Source organism: Anomalospiza imberbis, chromosome 2 (assembly GCF_031753505.1).
Source record: "Anomalospiza imberbis isolate Cuckoo-Finch-1a 21T00152 chromosome 2, ASM3175350v1, whole genome shotgun sequence".
Lineage (NCBI taxonomy): Eukaryota > Metazoa > Chordata > Aves > Passeriformes > Viduidae > Anomalospiza > Anomalospiza imberbis.
Window position 1 is genome coordinate 44,510,179 of NC_089682.1, and position 24,417 is coordinate 44,534,595.

Genomic DNA, 24,417 nt, shown 5'->3' on the forward strand with positions numbered 1-24,417 from the left:
TGTATTTGTCAATATAAATTTTATCTACCTCATAGGAAAAAATTTGTGCAAGCATACAGTACATGCAAAATATCAAGAAAATTAGTAACATCTTTTCCAATTTGAATGGTACAAAGTCAGAAGAATTGATAGCCTATATATTTTATGTACCATAACCTAGGCTGCAAATTCCCATGGTTCTGTGACCAGAAAAGTCATAACACCAGAAAAGATAGCAAATTTTACTTAAACAATAAAGATTATATAAGCATAACAAAAGCTTAATTAATCTAAATACTTTTAAAAAATATGAGTTTTCACTCAAACTCCACCAGGAAGTGCTGGGAGACTGGAAGGGAAATAGGCTGCCCAGGAGGCAGCAGGGATAGGGCCAAAACCATAGTACCAATTTATCTACACACGACTTATAAAGCTATTCATATATCTACTCTACAGTATTTAAGAACACACAAACTGAACTGGAATCTTTTATGAACATTGTGGCAATATTCAAAATTATCATTTTTTAAAAATGGTTGAAAATCTGCATGGAATAAAATCAAAGTTTAAAGAAGTAGAGTGAGTAAATATATTCTAATCCAACTCTCAGGCTTCAAAATATTTAAATAACTGCAGGGAAAGAGAGAAGAATTGTTCAAAATTTCCTTTGCTGTGTTCAAATCCTTATAAGAACACCCACATGCAGTTTAGAAGTATGCTGGTAAAAGTAGAAATGGCTTATATGTCAGCTTAAGAAAGGAAAATTGTCCATACTTCTCCTCCAAATTAAGGCAGAAAAAAGACCTATTTAATTTTTAAAGCCATTGAAAAATTGTAAGCCTTCTTGCTAAAGTTTCAATCCCTCAATACAAGCTTGCAGATCTTTTAAAAACTTTGATTTTCTTCTTGGCCTATAAATAAAAGCATTTTCTATCTACACTTTTCCTGTCATTTTCTTTCCTGAAGAAGCTAAACTCCATCTTACATAAAACAATAGCATGATTTGTGAAAATTTTTAGTTTATTTATTACTTATTTGTCACTTGTAACTCTTAGTGACTAGGGGATCCCAATTGCTGTCTGGGTTGCAAATAGGGAATTCTCAAGAGTGAACAAGTGGCAGAAGCTACAGTGGTCAGCTTGGAGGCGCTGTGTCTCCTTGGTTAGATTACACCGTACTCACCACACATCTAGACTAAGTGTCCTGGTTTAGGACAAATTAGGGGAAAATCTCCGAAGGAGCCCCTTAAAGGAAACAAACTCCCACAACTCCTCCCCCTTCCCCACTACCGGGTTCGGGAGGAATTTCCTCGGAGGATAAGTGGAAAAAACTTGTTTATTAAGCAAGAGCAAAAAAAACACTCCCTAACACAAGAAAAAACAGCCCGAGATGACAACAAACGTTTTCACCAGTCCGAGAGAGACCGAACGGCTTGGGCAGTCTCAGTGCTGAGGAGGGTGCTGAGCTTCTCTGTAGTGCAGACTCCGGAGGAGTTCCTTGACGTTCCCGAATCAAGGTCCGAAGCAGGTCCGATGTCTTCAGGGAAGGGGAGGAAGGAAGGGAAAAACAAAAATAGAAAAATGGCAAAATAAGGCAAGCAAAGAAAAAACAAAAAAAAGCAAGCGAGCAGAGCAAGCGAAGCAGGCTTAAAGCTAGCAGCAGCAAGCCATAGCAAGCAGCCGGGGGAGGGACACGGCTATAGACAAAACAAACTGAGAGCACGGGAACAGGAATACACGATTGGGATACAAAGCATGAAAATGTCCTGTCACCCCAGGACATTCCACCCCTTATCCCATATCGTGAACATGTTAATGAACACAATGTAAAACCTTTCATCTCACGTGCTCAAACCTTCCACACTTAACACATTTCCTTCCATCTTACTTGCTCAGACTTTTGACACTTTCACGTTTCCTTCTGTCTCATGTCTGTATGATGTAACGTACAGACAATGGTGGTAACGTTCAGCAAATAATGATATCATCCCACAATCAGATCTCCCTGAGGTACACAACGGGTTGTCCCATCTTTCTGCATTATCCACCAGGTATAACTTGGTCCTTGGGCAAAGACAATCCCACGAATGGGTTTGCCTGTACTCGAAGCAGGATTAATCCATACCGTCTTCCCCAACAAACCTCTGATATGGGCCACTGGGACTTTATCTCTATCGACTATATTAAGGGGCTCAGACTGGGCAGGACCTGCTCGGTTGGTGGAACCCCGAGTGTTAACTAACCAGGTGGCCCTTGCTAAATACTGCTCCCAGTTCTTGAAAGACCCCCCACCCAATGCTTTCAAAGTGGTTTTTAACAATCCATTGTATCTCTCTACTTTACCTGCAGCTGGTGCATGATAGGGGATGTGGTACACCCACTCAATGCCATGTTCCCTAGCCCAGGTGTTAATAAGATTATTTTTAAAATGAGTCCCATTGTCTGACTCAATCCTTTCAGGAGTACCATGCTTCCAAAGGACCTGCTTTTCAAGGCCCAGAATGGTGTTGCGGGCTGTAGCATGAGACACGGGGTAGGTTTCCAACCATCCCGTAGTGGCTTCTACCATGGTTAGTACGTGGCGCTTGCCTTGGCGGGTTTGAGGCAGTGTGATGTAATCAATTTGCCAAGCCTCCCCATACTTGTACTTGGCCCACCGCCCCCCATACCAGAGGGGCTTCACCCGCTTAGCCTGCTTAATGGCGGCACACGTCTCACAGTCATGGATAACTTGAGAAATGCTGTCCATGGTTAGATCCACCCCTCGGTCTCGTGCCCACTTATAGGTGGCATCTCTACCCTGGTGGCTTGAGGCATCATGGGCCCATCGTGCTAGGAACAGCTCTCCTTTGTGCTCCCAGTCAAGATCTATCTTCAACTCCCCTATCTTTGCGGCCTGATCTACCTGCTGATTGTTTTGCTGCTCCTCATTAGCCCTGCTTCTGGGGACATGGGCATCTACATGGCGAACCTTCACAGGTAGTTTCTCTAGCCGGGTAGCGATGTCTTTCCATTCTTCAGCAGCCCAAATTGGTTTTCCTCTGCGCTGCCAGTTCGCCTCCTTCCATCTCTTCAGCCATCCCCACAGAGCATTGGCTACCATCCAGGAATCAGTATAAAGGTAAAGTTTTGGCCACTTCTCTGCTTCAGCAATGTTCAGGGCCAATTGAACAGCTTTGAGTTCCGCAAGTTGACTCGATCCACCTTCTCCTTCGATAGCTTGTGCAACCTGTCGTGTGGGGCTCCATACGGCTGCTTTCCACTTCCGGTTCATTCCTACGAGGCGACAGGAACCATCAGTAAAAAGAGCGTAATGTATGTCTTCTGCCGGCAGTTGGTTATATGGTGGAGCTTCTTCGGCACGGGTCACTTGCTCTTCTCCCTCTTCACCAGTGAGCCTGAAGTTTTCACCCTCAGGCCAATTTGTAATTACCTCCAAAATCCCAGGACGATTTAGTTTCCCAATTTGGGCACGCTGTGTGATGAGGGCAATCCACTTGCTCCATGTAGCACTGGTGGCATGGTGGGTGGAGGGAACCTTTCCTCTAAACATCCACCCCAGCACGGGTAGTCGAGGTGCCAGGAAGAGTTGTACTTCAGTACCAATCACCTCTGAAGCAGCTTGGACTCCTTCATAAGCAGCCAAGATTTCCTTCTCCGTTGGGGTGTAGTTACTTTCAGACCCTCTGTAGCTCCGACTCCAGAATCCCAGTGGTCGGCCTCGGGTCTCCTCAGGCACCTTCTGCCAAAGGCTCCAGGACAGGCCATGGTTCCCGGCTGCAGAATAGAGCATGTTCTTCACATCTGGTCCCGTCCTGACTGGGCCAAGGGCTACTGCATGGGCAATTTCCTGCTTGATCTGGGCAAAAGCTTGTTGCTGCTCAGGGCCCCAATGGAAGTCGTTCTTCTTACGAGTAATCAAGTAAAGAGGGCTCACAATCTGACTATACTCAGGAATATGCATCCTCCAGAAACCTATAGCACCTAAGAAAGCTTGTGTTTCCTTCTTATTGGTTGGTGGGGACATAGCTGTGATTTTGTTGATGACATCGGTAGGAATCTGGCGCCGCCCATCTTGCCACTTCACCCCCAGGAACTGGATCTCCCAAGCTGGTCCCTTAACTTTACTTTTTTTAATGGCAAAGCCGGCTTCCAGGAGAATTTGGATGATTTTCTCTCCTTTCTCGAACACTTCTGCTGCTGTGTTTCCTCACACAATGATATCATCAATGTACTGCAAATGTTCTGGAGCCTCACCCTTTTCTAGTGTAGTCTGGATCAGTCCATGACAGATGGTGGGACTGTGCTTCCACCCCTGGGGCAGTCGGTTCCAGGTGTACTGCACGCCCCTCCAGGTGAAAGCAAACTGAGGCCTGCATTCTGTAGCCAGGGGGATGGAGAAAAATGCATTGGCAATATCGATTGTGGCGTACCACTTTGCTGCCTTGGACTCCAGCTCGTACTGGAGTTCCAGCATGTCCGGCACAGCAGCGCTCAGTGGTGGTGTCACTTCATTCAATGCACGGTAATCCACGGTCAATCTCCATTCTCCTTCAGATTTACGTACAGGCCAAATGGGACTGTTGAAAGGTGAGTGGGTTTTACTAACCACCCCTTGGCTCTCTAACTCTCGAATCATCTTGTGAATGGGGATCACAGCATCTCGATTTGTTCGATACTGCCGGCGATGCACTGTCGAGGTGGCAACAGGTACTTGTTGCTCTTCTACCTTCAGGAGTCCTACTGCAGATGGGTTCTCTGACAATCCAGGCAAGGTGTTCAATTTCTTAATGCCCTCTGCCTCTACAGCAGCTATTCCAAAAGCCCACCTGAGTCCCTTAGGGTCTTTGTAGTAGCCACTCCTGAGATAGTCTATGCCCAGAATACACGGAGCCTCGGGGCCAGTCACAATTGGATGTTTGTGCCACTCCTTCCCGGTCAGGCTTACTTCAGCTTCCATCAGAGTCAATTCTTGTGATCCCCCCGTCACCCCGGCAATGGAAATACGTTCTGTTCCCACATGTCCTGAAGGCATTAAGGTACACTGCGAACCAGTATCAACCAAAGCTCTGTATTTCTGTGGCTCTGATGTGCCAGGCCATAGAACCCACACTGTCCAAAAGATTCGATTTTCCCTAACCTCTACCTGGCTAGAGGCAGGGCCCCTCTAAGCCTGGTTATCCTTCTTTCCAGAGACATATGTCTTGGAGGTTCCTTCCAGGGGATCCGACAAATCATCGTCATCATTATGCCTGACAATTCGACTACGGGCAACTGGAGCTGCTTCCCTTTTCTTACCTTCCTTCAATTCACGCACCCGTTGTGCCAGAGCAGCAGTAGACTTCCCATCCCATCTCCTCATGTTTTCTCCAGACTCACGTAAGAAGAACCACAACTCAGCTCGTGGGGTGTACCTTCTCTCCCCAACAATGGAACGTTTGCGTTGGATAGCAGGGCGTCTAATTTGTACAGCTGAGATTTGGAGGAGGTCCTCCTTAATCTCTTCCCTGAGTTTCTTACGACTTTCCTCTATTTTGTCTTCTAATTTCTGCAGTCGTGTTTCCACAGCTGCAATTCTGGCATGAGTCGGGCCATGTACAGCATCCGCATATGCTCGAAGCTTCTTCGCCATATCGAGTACAGTCTCATATACCTCATCCCGCTTCATTATTGCTAGAGCAGAAGCGTATTCAGGTGGCCCAAGTCGCACAAGTTTCCTCCACATTACAGGTGTACACGGTACGAAGTCTGGATTCCTAGTTGTTATGTCATCTGAAAAAATGACCTCTACCACTGCCATCTCTCTCAGGCGTTGGATCCCCTGTTCTATGGTCTTCCACCGTGTCTGCTGAATATAGAGGTCATCTGCACACAGGTATCTTTGTGCTACGCTGTCCAGGACCCGTTCCCAGAGGCTGTGAGGGCTAGCCCCTCTCATCATGCCTTGGTCGATCACAGGATCGTGTGACAGGGATCCCAAATGCCTCGCTTCAGTGCCATCCAGAATGGTAGCCTCCCCTGCTGCATCCCAAAGGCGGACTAGCCAACTAATTATAGATTCATCGGGCTGTCGCCTATAATCCTTCCTTAGGCCTCGAAGGTCCTTCAGGGAGAAGGAATCAATATTGGCTCCGGAATCTGTGCCATTTGGTGTGGTTTCTGATTTTGGTGATGGTCCTTCTCTTGGATCATCATCATCATCCTCCACCCTTCGGTCAGTCTTGCTTTTGCACTTTCCACCTCTTGTATTAGCAGCAACAGCCATTGGTTGAGGCTTACTCTCTGGTTTAACTACTGGCCTGGAGCCTGGGATGTTGGCTGCAGCCTGAGTGACTGGGATAGTAACTAACTTATCTCCCTGTTCCCTTTCCTCTGTCTGCTGCCCTACAGTGTCTAGCAGGGTGCGATAAGCATGTGCCAGGGCCCAGCTCACTGCAATGATCTTTTCCTCCTTAGTGTTACCATGGCACCTCTCTTTCAGGTACTTTACCACCTCAGCTGGATTCTGAATTTGTTCAGATGGAAAGTCCCAGACTATAGGATCAGAAAACTCCTTTAAAATTTGGCCCATATCCTCCCATTTCCCACACCACTCAGGACTCCTCACCCTTGGTTTTACTCCTAAATCAGGAGTCTCACCAGCCCCTCTAGAAATTTCAGCCTTCATCTTATATAAACTGCAGACAGTATAAAGAAAGCTTACTAAATTAAATGCCAGAAAGATGGTGTCCTTGGCAGTCAGGGAGAACCAAACATTTTCTAATAGAGATGTAAATAATTCAGAGGAGAAGAAGGAAAGCAAAGGCTGAAAAGCCTCCTCCCCTGCTTCTCCCCTAACAAACTGAGTACACAGCCACAACCACGAACCATACATTCCTGGAACCAATAACAACATTTTTATAAACCTCTTGCAAATCATCACAACCAAGCCCAACCCGATAAATATTCTGGTTAGTGCCCCTCTGCTACAAAAGCTACGCATTAGGGACAATACCGGAGCTATTTCTGGATAAGAAAATAAACCTAGGGACCACAAAGGTATTAAAACTTCAAAAAACCCTAATGACCAGAAATAGAGGCAGGCTTTCAATCCAAATGACATTATAACTTCAAAAACAGACATACCAATGTACCCACGAAACAATTGAGACCAAAATATTATTTAGAATGAAGTTTTTTCCACTTTGTCTGGTCGATTTCCCCGTACGGGCCACCAAATTGAATATATTGTCCTGGTTTAGGACAAATTAGGGGAAAATCTCCGAAGGAGCCCCTTAAAGGAAACAAACTCCCACAACTCCTCCCCCTTCCCCACTACCGGGTTCGGGAGGAATTTCCTCGGAGGATAAGTGGAAAAAACTTGTTTATTAAGCAAGAGCAAAAAAAAACACTCCCTAACACAAGAAAAAACAGCCCGAGATGACAACAAACGTTTTCACCAGTCCGAGAGAGACCGAACGGCTTGGGCAGTCTCAGTGCTGAGGAGGGTGCTGAGCTTCTCTGTAGTGCAGACTCCGGAGGAGTTCCTTGACGTTCCCGAATCAAGGTCCGAAGCAGGTCCGATGTCTTCAGGGAAGGGGAGGAAGGAAGGGAAAAACAAAAATAGAAAAATGGCAAAATAAGGCAAGCAAAGAAAAAACAAAAAAAAGCAAGCGAGCAGAGCAAGCGAAGCAGGCTTAAAGCTAGCAGCAGCAAGCCATAGCAAGCAGCCGGGGGAGGGACACGGCTATAGACAAAACAAACTGAGAGCACGGGAACAGGAATACACGATTGGGATACAAAGCATGAAAATGTCCTGTCACCCCAGGACACTAAGATAGTTTGAAATTAAAGTTTTAGCTAGAAGACTCTTCTTCTGGGAAAAAAAAAAAAAAAGTGTCCAATGAAACTAAAGAAACTGCTCTATGAAAAATGTGTCAGGAATCTTGTATAAACTGAGGTAGTTTAGCCTTCATATGAGAATTATGCTATACCTGTAAAAAAAACCACATCTGTGCATGCAAACACAGTCCCTTGAGCTGCTTTTTGAGGTGATTCACTTCAGTTTTGTTCTTGATGCACTTGTGCTTACAGTCGAGTTCTGAAATAAACTTAGTGTTTTTATCAGTTTTCTAAACAAATGCTCCTAGGAAAACACAATTTTTTTTCTGCTACAAAACAGCTTTTAAATACTGCTAGTCATCTATATATTTTAGAGGTTGTTTTGTTCCTTTACCAGTCCCACAAAGCAGTTTAAATCCCACTGTCAAACTTTCTGATAATAACTTTTTGTACTTTAAATACCTAAGTGTTCAAAAGTCTTTGAAAAGTGGAGTTTAATGTCAAAGGAAAGCATTTTTGTTTAATTGAAGGAAAGTGAATATTTTCTCGGTAATCATCTCATTTATTGTATATGTTACTATGCTCTTACATTATCTATTAAAAACATTAAATAAATCCAGTGGAAATAAATAAATAAATAAATAATCTCCATCAGTCTTTGATAGTACACTGTGCCACACTAATAGAACATTCCTACTTCAGTGGTAAAATATTCCTAAATACTTTTGTTGTCAAACTCATCTTCCATAAAAGAGCATTGACAGAAAGTCTTTCAGGAATGCACTGGTCCAAAACCAAAGCAAAGTACAGCATTTCAGCATTTGTATCTGACTTGAGAGGATCTTGCTTGACATCTCCTTCACTCACATCACTGAAGATATTTCAAATTTCTCTTTTTCTTAAAATCTTCCAGGTTTGGAAGAGAAACCGCAGAGCGAAGCCAAAAAAGCTGTTCCAGCAATAACAAAATGAGGGATTGGCAGAGAGTAGTAGGTTTTTCTTGTGTATCTGATTTCTTTCTGACCCCTTGTTTGCTCTCATCTTCCCCTACTCTTGGCACTTTTTTGCTCTACAATGATTTTTTTTTTAAACTCACTGTCCTCCCTTCACAAAACTTAAAATAAGAACTCTACATATATTTTGACCATGTTTCTTGGCAAAACATCATAAGTTGATATTTTCTTTTCTTTACTTGTAGAATACTCGGATTCAAAGGGCTGTTGGGTTGATCTGGACATTACCCTTAGCACTATGGTTATTCTCTCTTTTCCAGCAGTTCTCAACCCATCAGAATTAATCAAGCTCTCCCTTCATTGTATAATTTAAAGTTGTCTTCAAACTCTGAAATATCTGTCGAATTAGTATATTGAAGATTGGACTCCAGATATGTATAACTTAGACCACCTTTTTCAATTACATTTTGCAGATTTTATCTTCAATTACTGATGCAGACATTAATGTTATGAAGTTTGAAATACTAAAGGGTTTTAAGTAAGCTTTTAGGAAGTCAAAAGGAAGTTCAGAACCTCATGAAGTCTACATATTCAGAAATACGGATACTAACTGTTTTAAAACTAAATAATTTCTAATTAATCCAAGGAAAGCCAGTAAGACATCAGAAGCCTCTGCACTATTAATTTTTTTCCAACATGTCATAGTCTGTCCAAAGAGTTTTCATCAGACTTTTAGAAAATATTTCCTTGTGCGTACATTTTTAAAGCTCAGGCAATGTATAGGCATCTTTAATTCACCAACAATAACTGATTGAAGACTGTTTAGTGACCATATTATACATCAGTACCAGCAAAAGTTTCCTGGATAAAACATACTTGAGATATGACAAAGTCAACCATTAAGAGTGCATAAACCAGAACATTATCCTTGTTGTTGGATTTCTTATTTTTCTCCTTTGCCAGTACTTTCAGGCATCCAAGCTTTTGTCACAGCTAGCTTTTACATGTAATTTACTACTTACATTGATAATGCAGTTGACAGCTAGAGGAATTAACAGAATTCTGTTTTACTGGGAGAAGTAAATATGCAGAATCTTCCCTGTCATTCCAACACACACCTGGACAAGATTGATTAGTCTTCCCATAAATACAACTGCAAGTACTTTTAGATATAATAGCATTATTGCATGTTTAATGAGAGCAGAGGAAGCAAAAATATTATGGTTTACACTCCTGTCTGTTTAGATTCATCAGAAATATGCTCAGGCTCTGGGAACATTAAGCAAGATCCACAAAACCACATGCTTTTTTTTTTCCCCTTGAGAAGTTGTTAACATTTCAGGAAGAAGTTGGTCTCAGATTGCTTATGTCGATGTTAACCTTATGAAAGCTGCTGCCTTTTGCATATTGAGAATAGCCATTTCTAATGACTATTTAAATGTTGCATGCTCTTTTTTCATGCATTTTTTATTTTATGACTGCAATACAAACAAAGAGTGCATATGTATTCTTAGTGGGCTACTAAAAGCCAGCCCAAGGTTTTATTCCTAGAAACAACTAATTACCAGGCTCAGCAGAAACATTTGGAGATGTATGAGCAACTTTAATTATTTTCCAAACCAAAGAACTCTGTCCATTATTTACCATTACACTGAGATAATGGTCACTCTAGAAACACATTAAATGTCAGCATTGAGAAAATTTTATTTTCACAGTCAATCTTTTTGGGATTGTAGCAAAATTATTATATAATTTTCAAGAGGAGCTCTGCTTAATCTGAATTTGTTTTATTGTTTGTTGTAATAGCATAATGTTATGTATTTATATGAAGAAATTGCAGTTGCATACCCTTGTCATCCATACACAATATATGCGTTCTCTAACAAATGGAGCAATCTTTTGAAAATCTGGGAAAACTGCTGATGTAAAATATTTATGCAGCAGACAGAGCACAATTCTTAGAACAACTTAAGTTCCCTGCCACAGCAGTCAGGTTGAACAAAAGATATATATGAACATAAGGAAAATATCACTAACATAACAATCCCAAATTATGGAGAAGGGAAAAAGTGTTCTGAGTGGTTTTGTGACAGCTTTGCAGGTGAGAGGAGAAAGTTGGAGTCAACTGTGCTACACATAGAACAAAACAGAAACACTGAATCAATCACAGCACTCTACTCCTGAGTGCAAAGTGACTGACATATTAAGCCAGACACCAAGAGAAAGTCAAAGATTAGATTCCACTTTGGTGTTACAAAAAATTTGAACTGTGCAGGTGATGGTACAAAACTCCTACAACAAAAAGTTCAATGAAACCACATATATAGTAAATAAAGAGGACCAATTTACAAGTATAGACATGAAGGAGTTATAAATTAAAGTGCTGAAGAAGAACTTCAAAAGAGATGGAGGTGACATAGACTGTATATGATGATCCCTTGCTGTGATAAATGCTCCAAGTACATCAGTGCATGTGGAACTAGACAAGGTGTGGAGAAGAGAGGAAACAATTCTTCACCCACTTTTGCATCATTTCGCAAAGAATATTTCAGACGCCCAACTATATTTTTAGAGGAAATGTCCGTATTTTCTTAGATTTTTTTCCAATCTGTAACTATCAATGTGAAAGGAGTTGGAATATTTCTATATGCATCTCTATCTAATTGAAAGTCCTGTGCCAAAAGCAGCACCAGAAGGCTAAATAAAGCAGAAAAAAAAAAAGATGTAAACAACAACTCCTTTTCCATTGTGTCCATACTCAAATTGAACACACAAATAATTGGGAAACATTTTCACCTCAGTAGCACCCTTTGATACCACTAAAAGAGGTGCCACAGTGACATGTTGCTTTCTAGAATGACTTAGCACAGACAGAAATCAAGCTAGAACCTCTGGCTGCTGTGCAGGTTGACAGTGACACCTTAAATCTTCCAGCAAAACCCATGAAACATGCAACAATGTGAGATAATACACACCTGCTGGAAGATGTTTGCTGATGCAATCCCCTCTGACTGCCCCCCTGAACTGTTATGCTAGCTCAGTCTTGGGGGACGGCTGAGGAGCAGAGCTTCAGAAGCCAGGAGAGAGAGGCTCAGTTTCCATGTGTTTATTTTCTGGGGAGAAGGAGGAAAAAGAGACCGAACAATGGCGGAGTGGGTTTTTATCTAGGTTCTGGGGGGTTGGGGCCATCCGGCCCCTGGCCAATAGGTTCCCTCTAGGGTTTAAGGGTCATTCTAACATTCCTATCTGTGGGGGTCTGCTGCAGGGTGATACCATTCCTTAAAGAACTGCAACAGTTTGCGTTATACAGTGCTCACAAACCTTCACATCGTGAGTAACTGATTTTCATCTTTCATCAGCTTTTGATTAAATACTGCTTAAAGCAGTATTTAATATTTTTACTAGTTAAGAAATTATTTATGGTTGTTCTATGCATAAAACCTGAAATAACCGGCTATGCTTGTCATACCATAACAATCTCTTCGTGGTCAGGGTCCATACAAAGGAATAAGATTTTTTGTTCAGCAACTCAACTTGCAAGAGATAATTATTTTACAGTAATACCTAAAACCAAAGCTCAGTAAAACGTTACTCATGTACAGAAAACAGTGTGTGTAGAGACACCATTATGATTGTACAAGAAATAGCAGAAAACCCTTTTCTTCATCTGTGACTTTCTACTAAATCTATGTAAGCTGATCTCCCACATAAACTTTAAAATTTAGAAACAAAAACTAGAAAAACTACATGTTTGAAGACAGTATAGAACTTGCCACACACATACACACAAAATCCACTTGTGCACTGTAGTATCCCCTCTCTGGAACAATATGGGACTTTTGCATTACCACACATAACAAAAGAAATCCCTATAATGCATATGAGTCCATCAAATTTTAAAATTAAAACAAGTCTCTTTCAAATGCACCTTTTATTTTCACTATGTTCCTCCCAAAATCAGAATATGTAGGAAGTTTGGGTTTGGTTTTGGTTTGGGGTTTTTTTCCTCTTTTTATAGCACAATAAGAAAAATTCAACTCTCAAGAACTCAAAATTTTGCAATCTTATAGTGAGTTCTCTGGGCCTCTGAAGTGTTCAACAGAAAATTTATTTTGGGTTATATCCTCCCCACATTACTATGCTCGCTGTTTCCTCTTCCCAAGGCTGACTTCGAATCATCCTTCTTATGTGTATTGACAAAGTAATTTAAAGTCACTTCAGAAATTTTATATACAATTACTATCAATATACAATTACTATCAATGACTCCCAACAACTTGAGTAACAATTTTCACTATATAGAATCAGCTTACATACCTATGGTAAACTTTCAAGAACACAGTCAAAATGTTTGAAGACACCATACCATCCTTTGACTACTTTTTGCCTTATTAAGACAACCAGCTGCTGATTTGCAAACATATGATTTAGCCCTATGTAGAATTTTGAACTTTGAAATTTTTTTTTGAACAAGCAACTTAGCGCTGCAGAACTTTTTCCTCTTTTGAACAAATTTAATTATTTTCACACTCACCTAACTTTAAAGTTGCCATTTCAAATGCTAATTGCCTAAGGACACAGTGGAACAGGCATAGCTGTGAAAACTTCTTCCCCTAGAATACCAGTTCTGTGAAGTCCCAGGATTCCCAGACATTGACTTGTTTGGATTAATTTTGCAGGCGATGCTCTTTTCAAGTCATGAAATTAATACAAGTTATGCCAGGCCATCTATGCCTACCAAATGCACATGACACCATCTGTCTTATGTTTCTAGAAACCGAAGAAGCCGAGCACACAGATGAATTGTACCATCACTGACAAATAAGTTTATCTGGAACAGCTTTTTGAATCAGTCTTTTATCTAATATGTTCTCCATCTCTTGATGTTTCTACTGAGTTTGTCTCTCTCAATGAATAATGGCATTGACAAATTAAATTAGAATCATGGAGTTAATTTCTTTGCCACAAGTGTTAGAATGAAATTGATTTCTTTTCTATGAACCAGCTGCAGCTGGTTTATTTTACAACTGTTTCTACTCTAAAGTTGGTTTAGTAAACCATCAATTGAGTGTATTTTGTCTGTCACATTTATTTCTTGTGCATAGCCCACACTCTAATATAATAAAGTGAAGGATTTAAAAGAGAACATTTTTATTAGATGTCAAATATTTCTCCCATTTGGGAACTAACATTTTTTTCCTACATAATTTATCAAGTAACAATATAATAATCTCTATGCATATTTTTCATCCTTTCCTTCCCTCCCACAAAATAACTAATGTCATTAAGATTATAACTGTTAAAAATCACTTAGCACTGATAAAATCTGTGGGCACTTACTGCAATGAGTTTGTTAAAACTCCAAAACACTAAAGGGACTTAAGCTAATAAATGCATTAACATGGATCTACTGCCGCCAAGACACAAGGTTTGTAAAGGTACATTTTCCCCTGTACTCTTGATAGCAAGCAGTAGAAACTTTGCAATCTATTCTCCTGAAAAATACACCATTCTTTCTATTGCAAGGGCTTTTGTGATTGCTTATCTATAGTATGAGAAATAACATTCAATTATATAATTAGACTACAAAGGAATTTTTATTCTTAATCTAATTTTACTGGCATTGAAACTATTGCTCATGAATAAATTGGAGAACTTCTACATGTAAACCAATTTTTCAGATACAGTGAACAGTGGTTTCGGTGGTTTTCTAAAGAATCCTTTGTGAGTTTCAGATTAGTTGTTCAAATTAGTACCATGTTTCATATCACATGTTCCGTGATCTGTTCCTGATATATTTTACACACATCCCATTTGAATTATAGGACTGTGCTTAAGAATCAGTTTTCACATCAAAAGGGCAGGAAAAAAGGATGTATATCCAAATCAAACATACAATCACACAAATACCCTAAGTCTGCACATAACTTTCCAAAACAATTAATAAATCTTGTGGCAATGTGGCCTGCCATATTCTGTACTGTCTACTCATTACATTTTATGTATATTAGATCAGCTTTATTCAGACAGCCTCAGTCAGCCTATAAGATCATGGAGCATGTCCTCCTGGAAGATATGTCCAAATATATGAGACAGAGACAGGGAGGTGGCTAGAGACAGGAAACGTGGCTTCACCAAGGAGAATCCATGCCTGACTAATCTGGTGGTCTTCCACAATGAAGCAACTGCATCAATGGACAAGGGAAGAGCTGCTGGTACTGTCAACATAGATTTCTGCAAGGCCTCTGACATGGTCCCATGTCGCGGTGCGTTTCAGGGGGGGATCCCCCCAGGGTGTCCCCGGGGGGCCCCCCTAGGCAGTGAGTTTGCCGGTAGCAGCAGGCAGGCAAGGAGACTCCACACGGCTTCTGAGGATGCTAATTAGATGAGGGTTTACTGGGGGTCCTACCCCCGGGAGGCAGCATGGTTTCTGAGGGGGGGGGGGGGGGAAGGGAAGTAAGGGGGGAAAGGGGAGGGGGAGAGAGGGGCTGAGAGACCACCAGCCAGGAGAGCTGGCGAAGAGAGAGAGTGCCTTATCCCCTGGCACACTTAACAGGGAGATTCAAAGTGGGCGCGGAACAAGATTTGGGCCAATGGGATTACAGACACAATACTTCAGGGGAGGATAACAGGCTTGGAATAAACCATGCATTTTCAAGGTGTGAGACAGAGCATACCATTTAACTAAAATATAACACCACAGTCCCACACAATATTCTTGTATCTATATTGAAAATATATGTATTTAAAGGGTAGGCTCTTTAATATGTAAAGAATACTCTGGCTAGCTCCCTCCAAAGATTGATGGTCAATGGTTCAATATCTTAATGGAAATCAGTAAGGAGTGGTGTCTTTTAAGGGTCCATACTGGGACCAATAATACTTCATCTCTTCACCAGTGACATGGACAGTGGGATTGAGTACATCCTCAGCCAGTCTGTAGATGACACCAAGTTGAGTGTTGCAGCTGGTTTGCTTGAGGGAAGGGATGCCATCCCAATGCACCTAGACAGACCTGAGGAGTGGATTTCATGTAAACCTCATGAAATCCAGTAAGGCCAAGCATAATCTTCTGCATCTGGGTTGAGGCAAGCCCCCACAACCACAAAGACTGAAGGATGAATGGGCTGAGACCAGCCCCGGGGAGAAGAACTTGGGGATATTGGTGGACAGAGAACTGGACATAAGTCATTAATGTGCACTTTAAGTCCAGAAAGCAAACCACATCCTGGGCTGCATAAAAAGAGGTGGTGTCAGCAGGTCAAGGGAGGCAATTCCCCGCCTCAATCTGCTCCTGCAAGAGCCCATGTGAAATGCTGAATCCAGCTCTGTTGTATCTAATGAAAGACAGACACAGACCTGTTTGTCTACATCCAGATGAGGCCACAAAGATTATCAGGGGACAACAGCACTTCTGTGAAAACAGTTGAGAAAGTTGGGGCTGTTTAGAAGGGAGAATAGAAAGCTCTGAGGAAACTTTGTTGTGACCTTTCAGTATTTAAAGGGGGCTTATAAGAAAGTTGGAAACTATTAAACAGGGCCTGTAGTAACAAAAAAGTGGCAATAGTTTTAAATTGAAAAAGGTTAAATTTAGATTGGACACTGGAAGAAATTTTTGACATGGAGGATGATGAGACAGTGGAAGATTGCCCAGAGTTGTGGATACCCCTGCCCTGAAAGTGCTCAAGGTCAGGTTGGAAGGAACTCTGCGCAGCCTAATCTGGTGAAAGATGCTCCTGCCCACTCTGTGATTCTATGAATCTGTGAGAAACATTTTCCAATAAGACCTCATTGCAAAGTAAAAGGCTGATATCTGAATGCTCCCTAATAAAAATGCTAGAGTTCTCATTCTATAAAAACTTTTAGTGCTTCGATAATGTTAGCAAAGATGGCAGAAAAAAAATCTGAATAAATGTTTTCCAAATAATGGTTCATTCTGATGGAATTTGTATTAACTTGTAGAAGGACATAATATATGGCAAACAGTAGTGCATATGCATAAACAAGTCACCAAAAGACCAAATTAAGTGGGAGTTTACAGCACATCAACTAGGTTCGTGTATTTCTGTGTACATTATATTCTAATCCTGATATAAGCGGAAGAGAGCTCACTCCAGAGGCTATCTCGATTTAGATTTGTCATGATTTGTAAAGAGTATCATTAGAACTGCTATATATCCTGCCTTTCAAGTCTGTGGTAAAGTGCAAGGCACCTTAGCTAACACATTGTAAACTATTTCTTTAACAATAAAAGGCATTCTTAATGACAGACTTAGTTAACTGCATGTTTTACACATCAGTTTGCAGAAATTAGCATGACAGAAACTTTTAAACTACTATCAATCGTACCAGGACCAGCTGAAATTTTAGTTTATGTGTGCAACTTCTTGGTTGCAGCAGATGGATAATAGGAAAGAAAGTGACTTTGTCCTAGAAAAATGGTATCAGTCTTCTACAGATATTTGCTGACATTTGAGTACACAAATAAAATGCATTCATACATGGATAGCTACACATAAGTACATTTATTTGGGGGGCACAAAAATTGACCAGTGAATGTGATGATCAAGCTAAATTTAGCAATAACTCAGCAAGAGAAAGTAGTTCTTAGAATCCCTGACTACAATAAATGCATAGGTATTAAAAAGCTAACCAATTACTGCTCCATGGACCGAACATTCCACTTCTGCAAATGACCAAAATTATTACCACTTTATCAGAGTTTAGAAGTTTGATATACACTCAAATGGAGATGGAATCCTAATATTAAGCGTTCCACTGACTACTACAGTCACGTAACTCAGCAAATACAGTAATAACATTGCTGATAACAGGCTGCAGGTCTTGCACTGATTTTACAAATAGTCAGTACTGACTTCAGTGAGGAGTGAATTCATCCACAGCATAAGAACTCTGGGGTTTGAGTCCTGCTTAATCTACTGCTGATGACATTGGTCTCTCTCACATCCTGTTTTAATCTGAAGATTTATTGACCCATAAAGAAAGGACCAGAAAGATACAATCCTAAACACTATACACAATTAAGTATAAGGATGTTGTGGATTCTGTTCTCTGCTTCGGGGACTACTTATAGGTTTTGCACAAAAAAGTATTTGGATGAAAAATATGCAAACACTGAAAGGCTGGAAAACCTGCAATAGCTTTAGCTGATAACTGAAGAATGGAAAGACCATTCTTCATTGTAACAATCCTCACACATAAGATGACATGCAAGCCCATGGTATGCGACACAATGGCTATTTTGGAAAACAGGTTTGGTTATCTTTAAGTAGGAAGGAACATGAAAACTATTGCCATGATTTTTGACTGCAGTTGAAGAAGGATAGTAAAAGATATACTATATGCCCACTCACTTCTTCCTGTTCCTCAATAGGACAGGAGGAGAAAATAAAATTAAGCTCATGGACTGAGATAAAGACAGGGAGATCATACACCAGTTACCACCATGGACAAAACAGACTCAGTTGTAAAAGTAACTAAATTAATTACCAGTTAAGATATACCTGAACTGAAATAAGTCCCCTAGTCACCCTCTTCCCAGGCTCAACTTCACTCCCTCATTCCTCCCTATCCTACCTCCTCTGAGTGGTGCAGGTGGGACGGGGAACAGGCAGTCAGTCTGTAACTGTTCCTTTCTGCTATTCTTTCCTTTGATGTCTTTTCCTCAAGGTTCAATAAAGTTCCTTATCATGAGCTGCAGCCCTTTAGGATAAGCCTGTTCCAACATGAACTGTCAAGTGTTCTGCTCATGCTCCAGATACAGCATAGAGTTCTCCATGGGCTGCAGTGCTGAGATCTGCTCTGCTGCAATCTCTCCATGGGCTACATGTTCCACCCTGATCTCCTGCACAGATTGCAGAGAAATCCCTGCTGGGACACCTGGAGCACGTCCTTGCATACTCCTTCTTGTCCCCTCACAGAATCGCAGAATGAATTAGGGTGGAAAGACTTCTGAGATCATCGAGTCCAGCCTGTGACCAATCATAACCTTGTCAACCAGACCATAGCACTGAGTGCCACATCTCTCCTTAAACACCTCCAGGGATGGTGACTTCACCACCTCCCTGGGCAACCCAGTCCAATGTGTAATTTCCAAAATTATCTCAGAACTATCTCTTACACTGTTCCCTTCACCATGTGTCATGGTTTGACACTGACCAAATGCCAGGCACCCCCAGGCCGCTCATTGACCCTTCCGCAGCTGGACAGAGGAGAGAAAAAATTAATGAAAGGCTCATGAGTCGAAATAAGGACCAGGAAAAAACACTTCAAGGGAAAAACTGACTCAGCTTAGAGATACAATGTGAATTTATTACCAACAAAATAGGAGGAGGATAATGAAAAGAGAAATAAGCCCTTAAAAACGTATTTTCTTCACCAACTGTTGTATCCTGGGTTTGGGTTCAAATTATGGGTTTTTTCTTTGTTATTTTGACGGTTCTGTGTATCCTCGTGCATCCCCTGTGTTTCCCCCCCTCACTGTGGTTAGCTCCAGGCTGCCTGCCATTGGAGTTTCCCCCTGCACTATTGTAACCACTACCTGCCAGCTCCTGAGGATTTTGTGCCTGTCACCCCATTCTCGCAGTCCCACTTGCCCCGAAGCCCTGTATCCGCCCCTGCCGTGTTCCCATTGGTTGCTGTAGTACACGCCATCACCACGGCGTTTGTATTCATTGGGCGGGAGGACTCCCTGTCCTCCCTGTCCCACCCCTATATCATCCCACTCCACTCCATGCTTGTGGCCAGATTCGTCTGCCCAAGGTTGGGAGCAGGCTGCAGCTTCTCCATGGCGGCTCTCGCAGCCAATAAAGCATCCAGCTGCCACGCAGACAGATTTGGACAAATTCCCTGCCTCCTTGTTTCTTCCCTCGCACTGACAGCAAAGCGCAGCCAGCAGCCCACCCCGGAGCACGGCAGCAGAAGCGCCCAGGAATTGTGGTAAGCCCGGGCCTCGATGAGAAGCTGAGATGCCCAAGCCGGGCACTCAAGAGCTGACCGGGACCGAGAAAAGTAACGCACTGCCGCGAGTGGTGCCCACCGGTGAGGCCAGGGCCAGCGGAGCCACCGCAGCAAGCGAGCTGCCGAGCTGCCATCCACACCGGGACAGTGCTTCGTGCTGGACTGAAAATGGGAGCAGAGCCTCCCCAGAGTAATTCAGTGAACTCTCCACCACCCACAGGGAAGCACACGGTGCTTTCCCCGCGTGGGAGGGGAAGTGAAACTCTTCTCGGCCACGAAGAGCTGAAGAAGAGAAACTTCCCGAGACCGAAGACCTTGGTAGCAGCTTTTATTTGCGAAGAATCCGGATTTATGAGTATTTAGCAGCAGGGAGTCCGGCTAATACTCCCCTTCACGTGGGTGGGCTCTGCCGTGTTTCCAAGGATATGGAACATGCAGCGCACAGCATGAATGGCAAGCTGCTGGGATCGTTCATATTTTTTGGGTTTTTTTCCACTTTTTCTGCACACAACATCTTCACAATGAGCCATATGTGAAAAAATTAGTTGTAAAAGCTTTGGGAAGACACTTTAGCACTAGCTGAGAAAGACCTGAGTTCCAGTGAGCCTATCTAAATTAAAGTAAAGCTCATCAATTCAGAAGAGTCAAAAGACCAAAAAAGAATGTTGTTATTAAAACAGTATACAACAATATCAGTTATCTTTCAACTTAGGCTGTACAAGTTACTCACACTATTAGAATAGATGCTGATTTTCTATTTGAAGGTGTAATGTAATGTAATTTCAAGACATATGCTCTAATTTTTTTTTAAATTTTGTTTTAAAATTTACATTAAACCAATGTAATTTCTTTATTTAAATTGTTTAAGAGTGGGGAACCATTAATTCTCTTGCAGTGGGCTTTTTGGCACTGCAACTGGATTTTTTCCTTAGTGCAGTGAAGTTTTATGACCTCACTGCAATAATTTCTCTCTAGACGACTGTAACTGATATTCCTTTTTTTTTTCAATGTAATAAATTAAAGGTATCATGATGTTGACCTTTTCGCCTTTCCACAAATGAAGAAAAATTCTCATTTATTTTACAATTTGCACATCCAAGAAAATACAAAATATGTTGGTCTGTTTAAAGTGATTTAGTGTGTCTTCTAGCCATTTCCAGTCTTATAATTCCAAAGTCCTGTTCACTTCGTGTGATTTTTTTCTCTTGAGTAATTAGTTTTCCAAAGAAATAAGTCTGATTTTTGTTTTCTAAATACACCTATGTTATATATCTCTCTCCTAATTTTTTTAAGTTTTAGTGGAAAATTTTTATTACTTTGTTAGCATTTATTATTCTTCTATCATATTTTTATTTTGAGATTATTAAAATGTTCCATTTAAAAAAAAATGGAAAAATAAATCTTTCCACAAAGTAAAAAGCTCAAAAATTATGATAAAACTGAAATTTATTCAATGACTTAAAAGTAACATTCCTACAGCTTTGTAGGCATGAATAGCTAGCACATAATAAAAATTATTCTTCACTTTCTCTTTTTACTCAGGAGGCTCAAACTATAAAACCACAAAGTTCTCATCTCTCAGTCATTTAAGTTTCTACAGGACTTAATGTAATCTGATTCAAATGATATCCTATTGTCTCATGGAAATTACGGTTTCAATGAAATAGAAAAATAAAGGACTAGAAATTTACTATTATTTCATTGAGCTCACCATCTGATCATAAATGTCAGATCAGTCTTCTAACTATTCAATTTCTTGTCCTACACATGCTTCTTAAAAAAAAAAAAATCTTTTGTCTTCCAATTTCAGGTTTATTTTTAACAGTAAAATTGGTCTATTTCTTCTTATGCCAATAATGTAATTGTGTTCTTATCTGCTAGATGAACTGCAATCCCATATGTAAACTGCAATCACATCCTCCTCAGAAGAAATTATTTTGTGTGAGAGAAAGATATAAGATGCCCAAACTAGCTCTGAGTGATCTGGAACATTTATACAGTATTATATGGAAAGACAGAACCAATGTGTCTGCGCTGGCACCATCTAACAATCAGTATAATCAGTCGTGCCTGTCATCAGTTAAATAGAAAAGGTACAAATGAATCCCACAGCCTGTGACATATAACTACATCTCTTTCCTCCAGTCACTTTCAGAAAAAGAACCCAGCACTGTACATTAAAAATTTGTGGTTTTGGTACCTATGATTTCTGCTTTATGAATTTTATTACCTTCTTACTGAATTTCTTTAATACATTTTTGTCATCTGCTAAATTCTTTTTTTCAGCTTGTGTGCTAAATTTTTAAGTTAAAATATTAAATACAGTTGAGGAGCAGTCTGTGGTACTCCACTTATAAAGCTCTCCAAGTTATTTATCTTTCAGTACAAATATTATTCTCTGTCTGGCAGTGAAACCAATTTAGTCAGTTTATAAATCTGCTTTATCCATTCCACCCTTCTAAAACTGTATCACATTTTCCTCCATTTTGATTTAATAATTTCATATGAGGTCTCAAGGAAAATTAAGCTTGGGTAAATTTGAGCTACTCTGTGTCCTTTTCTACAGAAAATTTGTTGTATTTTTTTAGGTAATATGTTTCTTTGGAATGATCTACCCTTTTTAAAATCAAGCTGTACTTTTTTCCCTGCTTTCAAGTATATAAAATGAAAGATAAATGCAAGGCACTGTCATAGAAATTGAGTGAGACACTGTTAAAAAAGAAGCTGTGCTCTTTTAAGAATGTTTGTAGAAACATGTAGGATGCTTTAAACCTTTAGCATTGTTGTGACAAAGCTAACAGTATTTTTGGAAATATTATCAAAACTAGGAAGATTAATGGGAATAAGAACATATCTCAAATGTTTCACAAGATTGTTCTGTAGCAGAATTTCTGAGGGATAGAGGACACGATTTGTATGTTTAGAGTGAAGGTTGAGCTACCCCAGCCTAGGCCTCAGATATAGGCTTCGGTGACGCCTTGAAGCCTATGGCGCAGTTTGAAATAAGCCTGCAGTGCAGTTAGAAATTATGTTAAAGTGTAACACAGTATAATGAGCTTTCGCAGTGTGAATTAGTATAGATCTGCAGTGTGAAACTTTAACCACCTTAAGACAAAGACAAACAATGTTTGCTTGCCAATGAGAGTGTGCTCACAATTGTAAACTGTCTTGAAGTGTATATAAACTGCCATCGTATAAACAATAAATGGAGAATGTATGATTAACCACATTGGTTTGGATCTGTGTTCATTCCTGTCCAGCACCCTCTTTTTATGAGTCCCTGTTCATTATTCCATCTTTTCATAATGCAAAAGGGCTGTCCTGACGCAGGATAAAAAACTCTCTTTAAAACTATATCTTGAGTCTTCCTGTTCAGGTTTTCTAAGACTTTGATTTCTGGTTCAAGAATTTGGATTAGGCCTTTTTTACCAATTTAGGAAATATCATATCCTCTTCTTGTTTCTAAGAGTCTAGAATAGATTTTGCCTTCAAGATAAATATAAATAATCAAAAGTATTAAAATAAAATTTTAAAACTCTTTAATTTATTAATTGAAAAATGGAAACAGATTTCAGAATTCTTGAAGTCACTTTTTCAACTTATTGTGCTTTTTATTAAATTCAAATTGACATGGACTAATAAGTGTTAAGAGGACAAGAAGATTAATTTTCAGAATAAAATATTTTGTTCCAGAGAACCAAAAATAGGAAATGGATAACCAATCTCTCCAGTATGTTGTTGTGGGGTTTTTAAATTTTTAATATATTATATCCACAATTGTTTTTATTAGTTCCTATTTTTATTAGTTCCTGACTTACTAAAAAAATCTACACAGTGCAAATATAAGTGAAATTCAGCAGTTTTTTTAGGGACTAGAAGATAGACAACACGTGCAAGTGAAAGCAGCAACTACCTGATCTTCATAAGATTCATGTAAGACCTGTGTTTTGACACCTGGTATCTAGTTATACTATTTCAGAAGTTAAATTCCCTGCAGAGTTAAGTAGGTCATCCAATGTCTCACTGTCAGTCCTTACTGGCATCAAAGGCTACTCTGCCTTGTGTTGCTACAGCCATACTAGAAAGATGGGTGATTAAGTGTTTGAAACATCTCAGTTAGTTGCTGTTCTTGGCACAAATCCAGGCTCATAAATCAAGAGGACCTGAAAAAGTCTTTTTTTTTGGAAGTTTCTTTATCATCCGTGAATTTCGAAACTTTCCACACTATTTTTCTACTATTCCACATGAATAGCACACAGTGCAAAATAAAAATTCATCAAGATGCTGCTTTTATGGCCTTTGTGCTTCTACCAAAGCTGTTTCAAATAGTTCAGCATATTTTGAAGAAATACATAATAAAGAAAAGCATCTGGGCATACATACTGAAAGATCTTGAAAAGATGTAAGGAAAAGTAATTTCTTTTTCAAGTGATTGACATTGAAATGTATTGCTTGCTTGCTTTCCTAGCAATCCAAAGAACTCAGCAGGGAAAAAAAGAATGAGAATTATACCCTACCCTTGTCCCACTTGGATTTGCTGCTTGATCAGAATGTTATTTCCATTTTGAAAGCTTGTAGAAATATGTCCAAGAAATCAGTACCTTGTATTTTAGGAGTGAAGCAATAATTACAATACCAAGGAAAAGTCCAAGACTTCTGTTTTTCAGAACTGAACGCTACTTATT

At 40.3% G+C, this 24,417-nt stretch overlaps 1 protein-coding gene across 1 annotated transcript in view; it reads right to left on the reverse strand.

The window, feature by feature from the left end:
* Positions 1-5,117: 5,117 nt before the first annotated feature.
* LOC137468726 (uncharacterized) overlaps positions 5,118-24,417 on the reverse strand; it is a 295,522-nt gene continuing 276,222 nt past the window's right edge. The window contains exon 2 of the mRNA XM_068180673.1: positions 5,118-6,803. Coding sequence (XP_068036774.1) covers positions 5,146-6,645 — 1,500 coding nt within the window. The 5' untranslated portion in view covers positions 6,646-6,803 and the 3' untranslated portion in view covers positions 5,118-5,145. The remainder of the gene's footprint in view (positions 6,804-24,417) is intronic.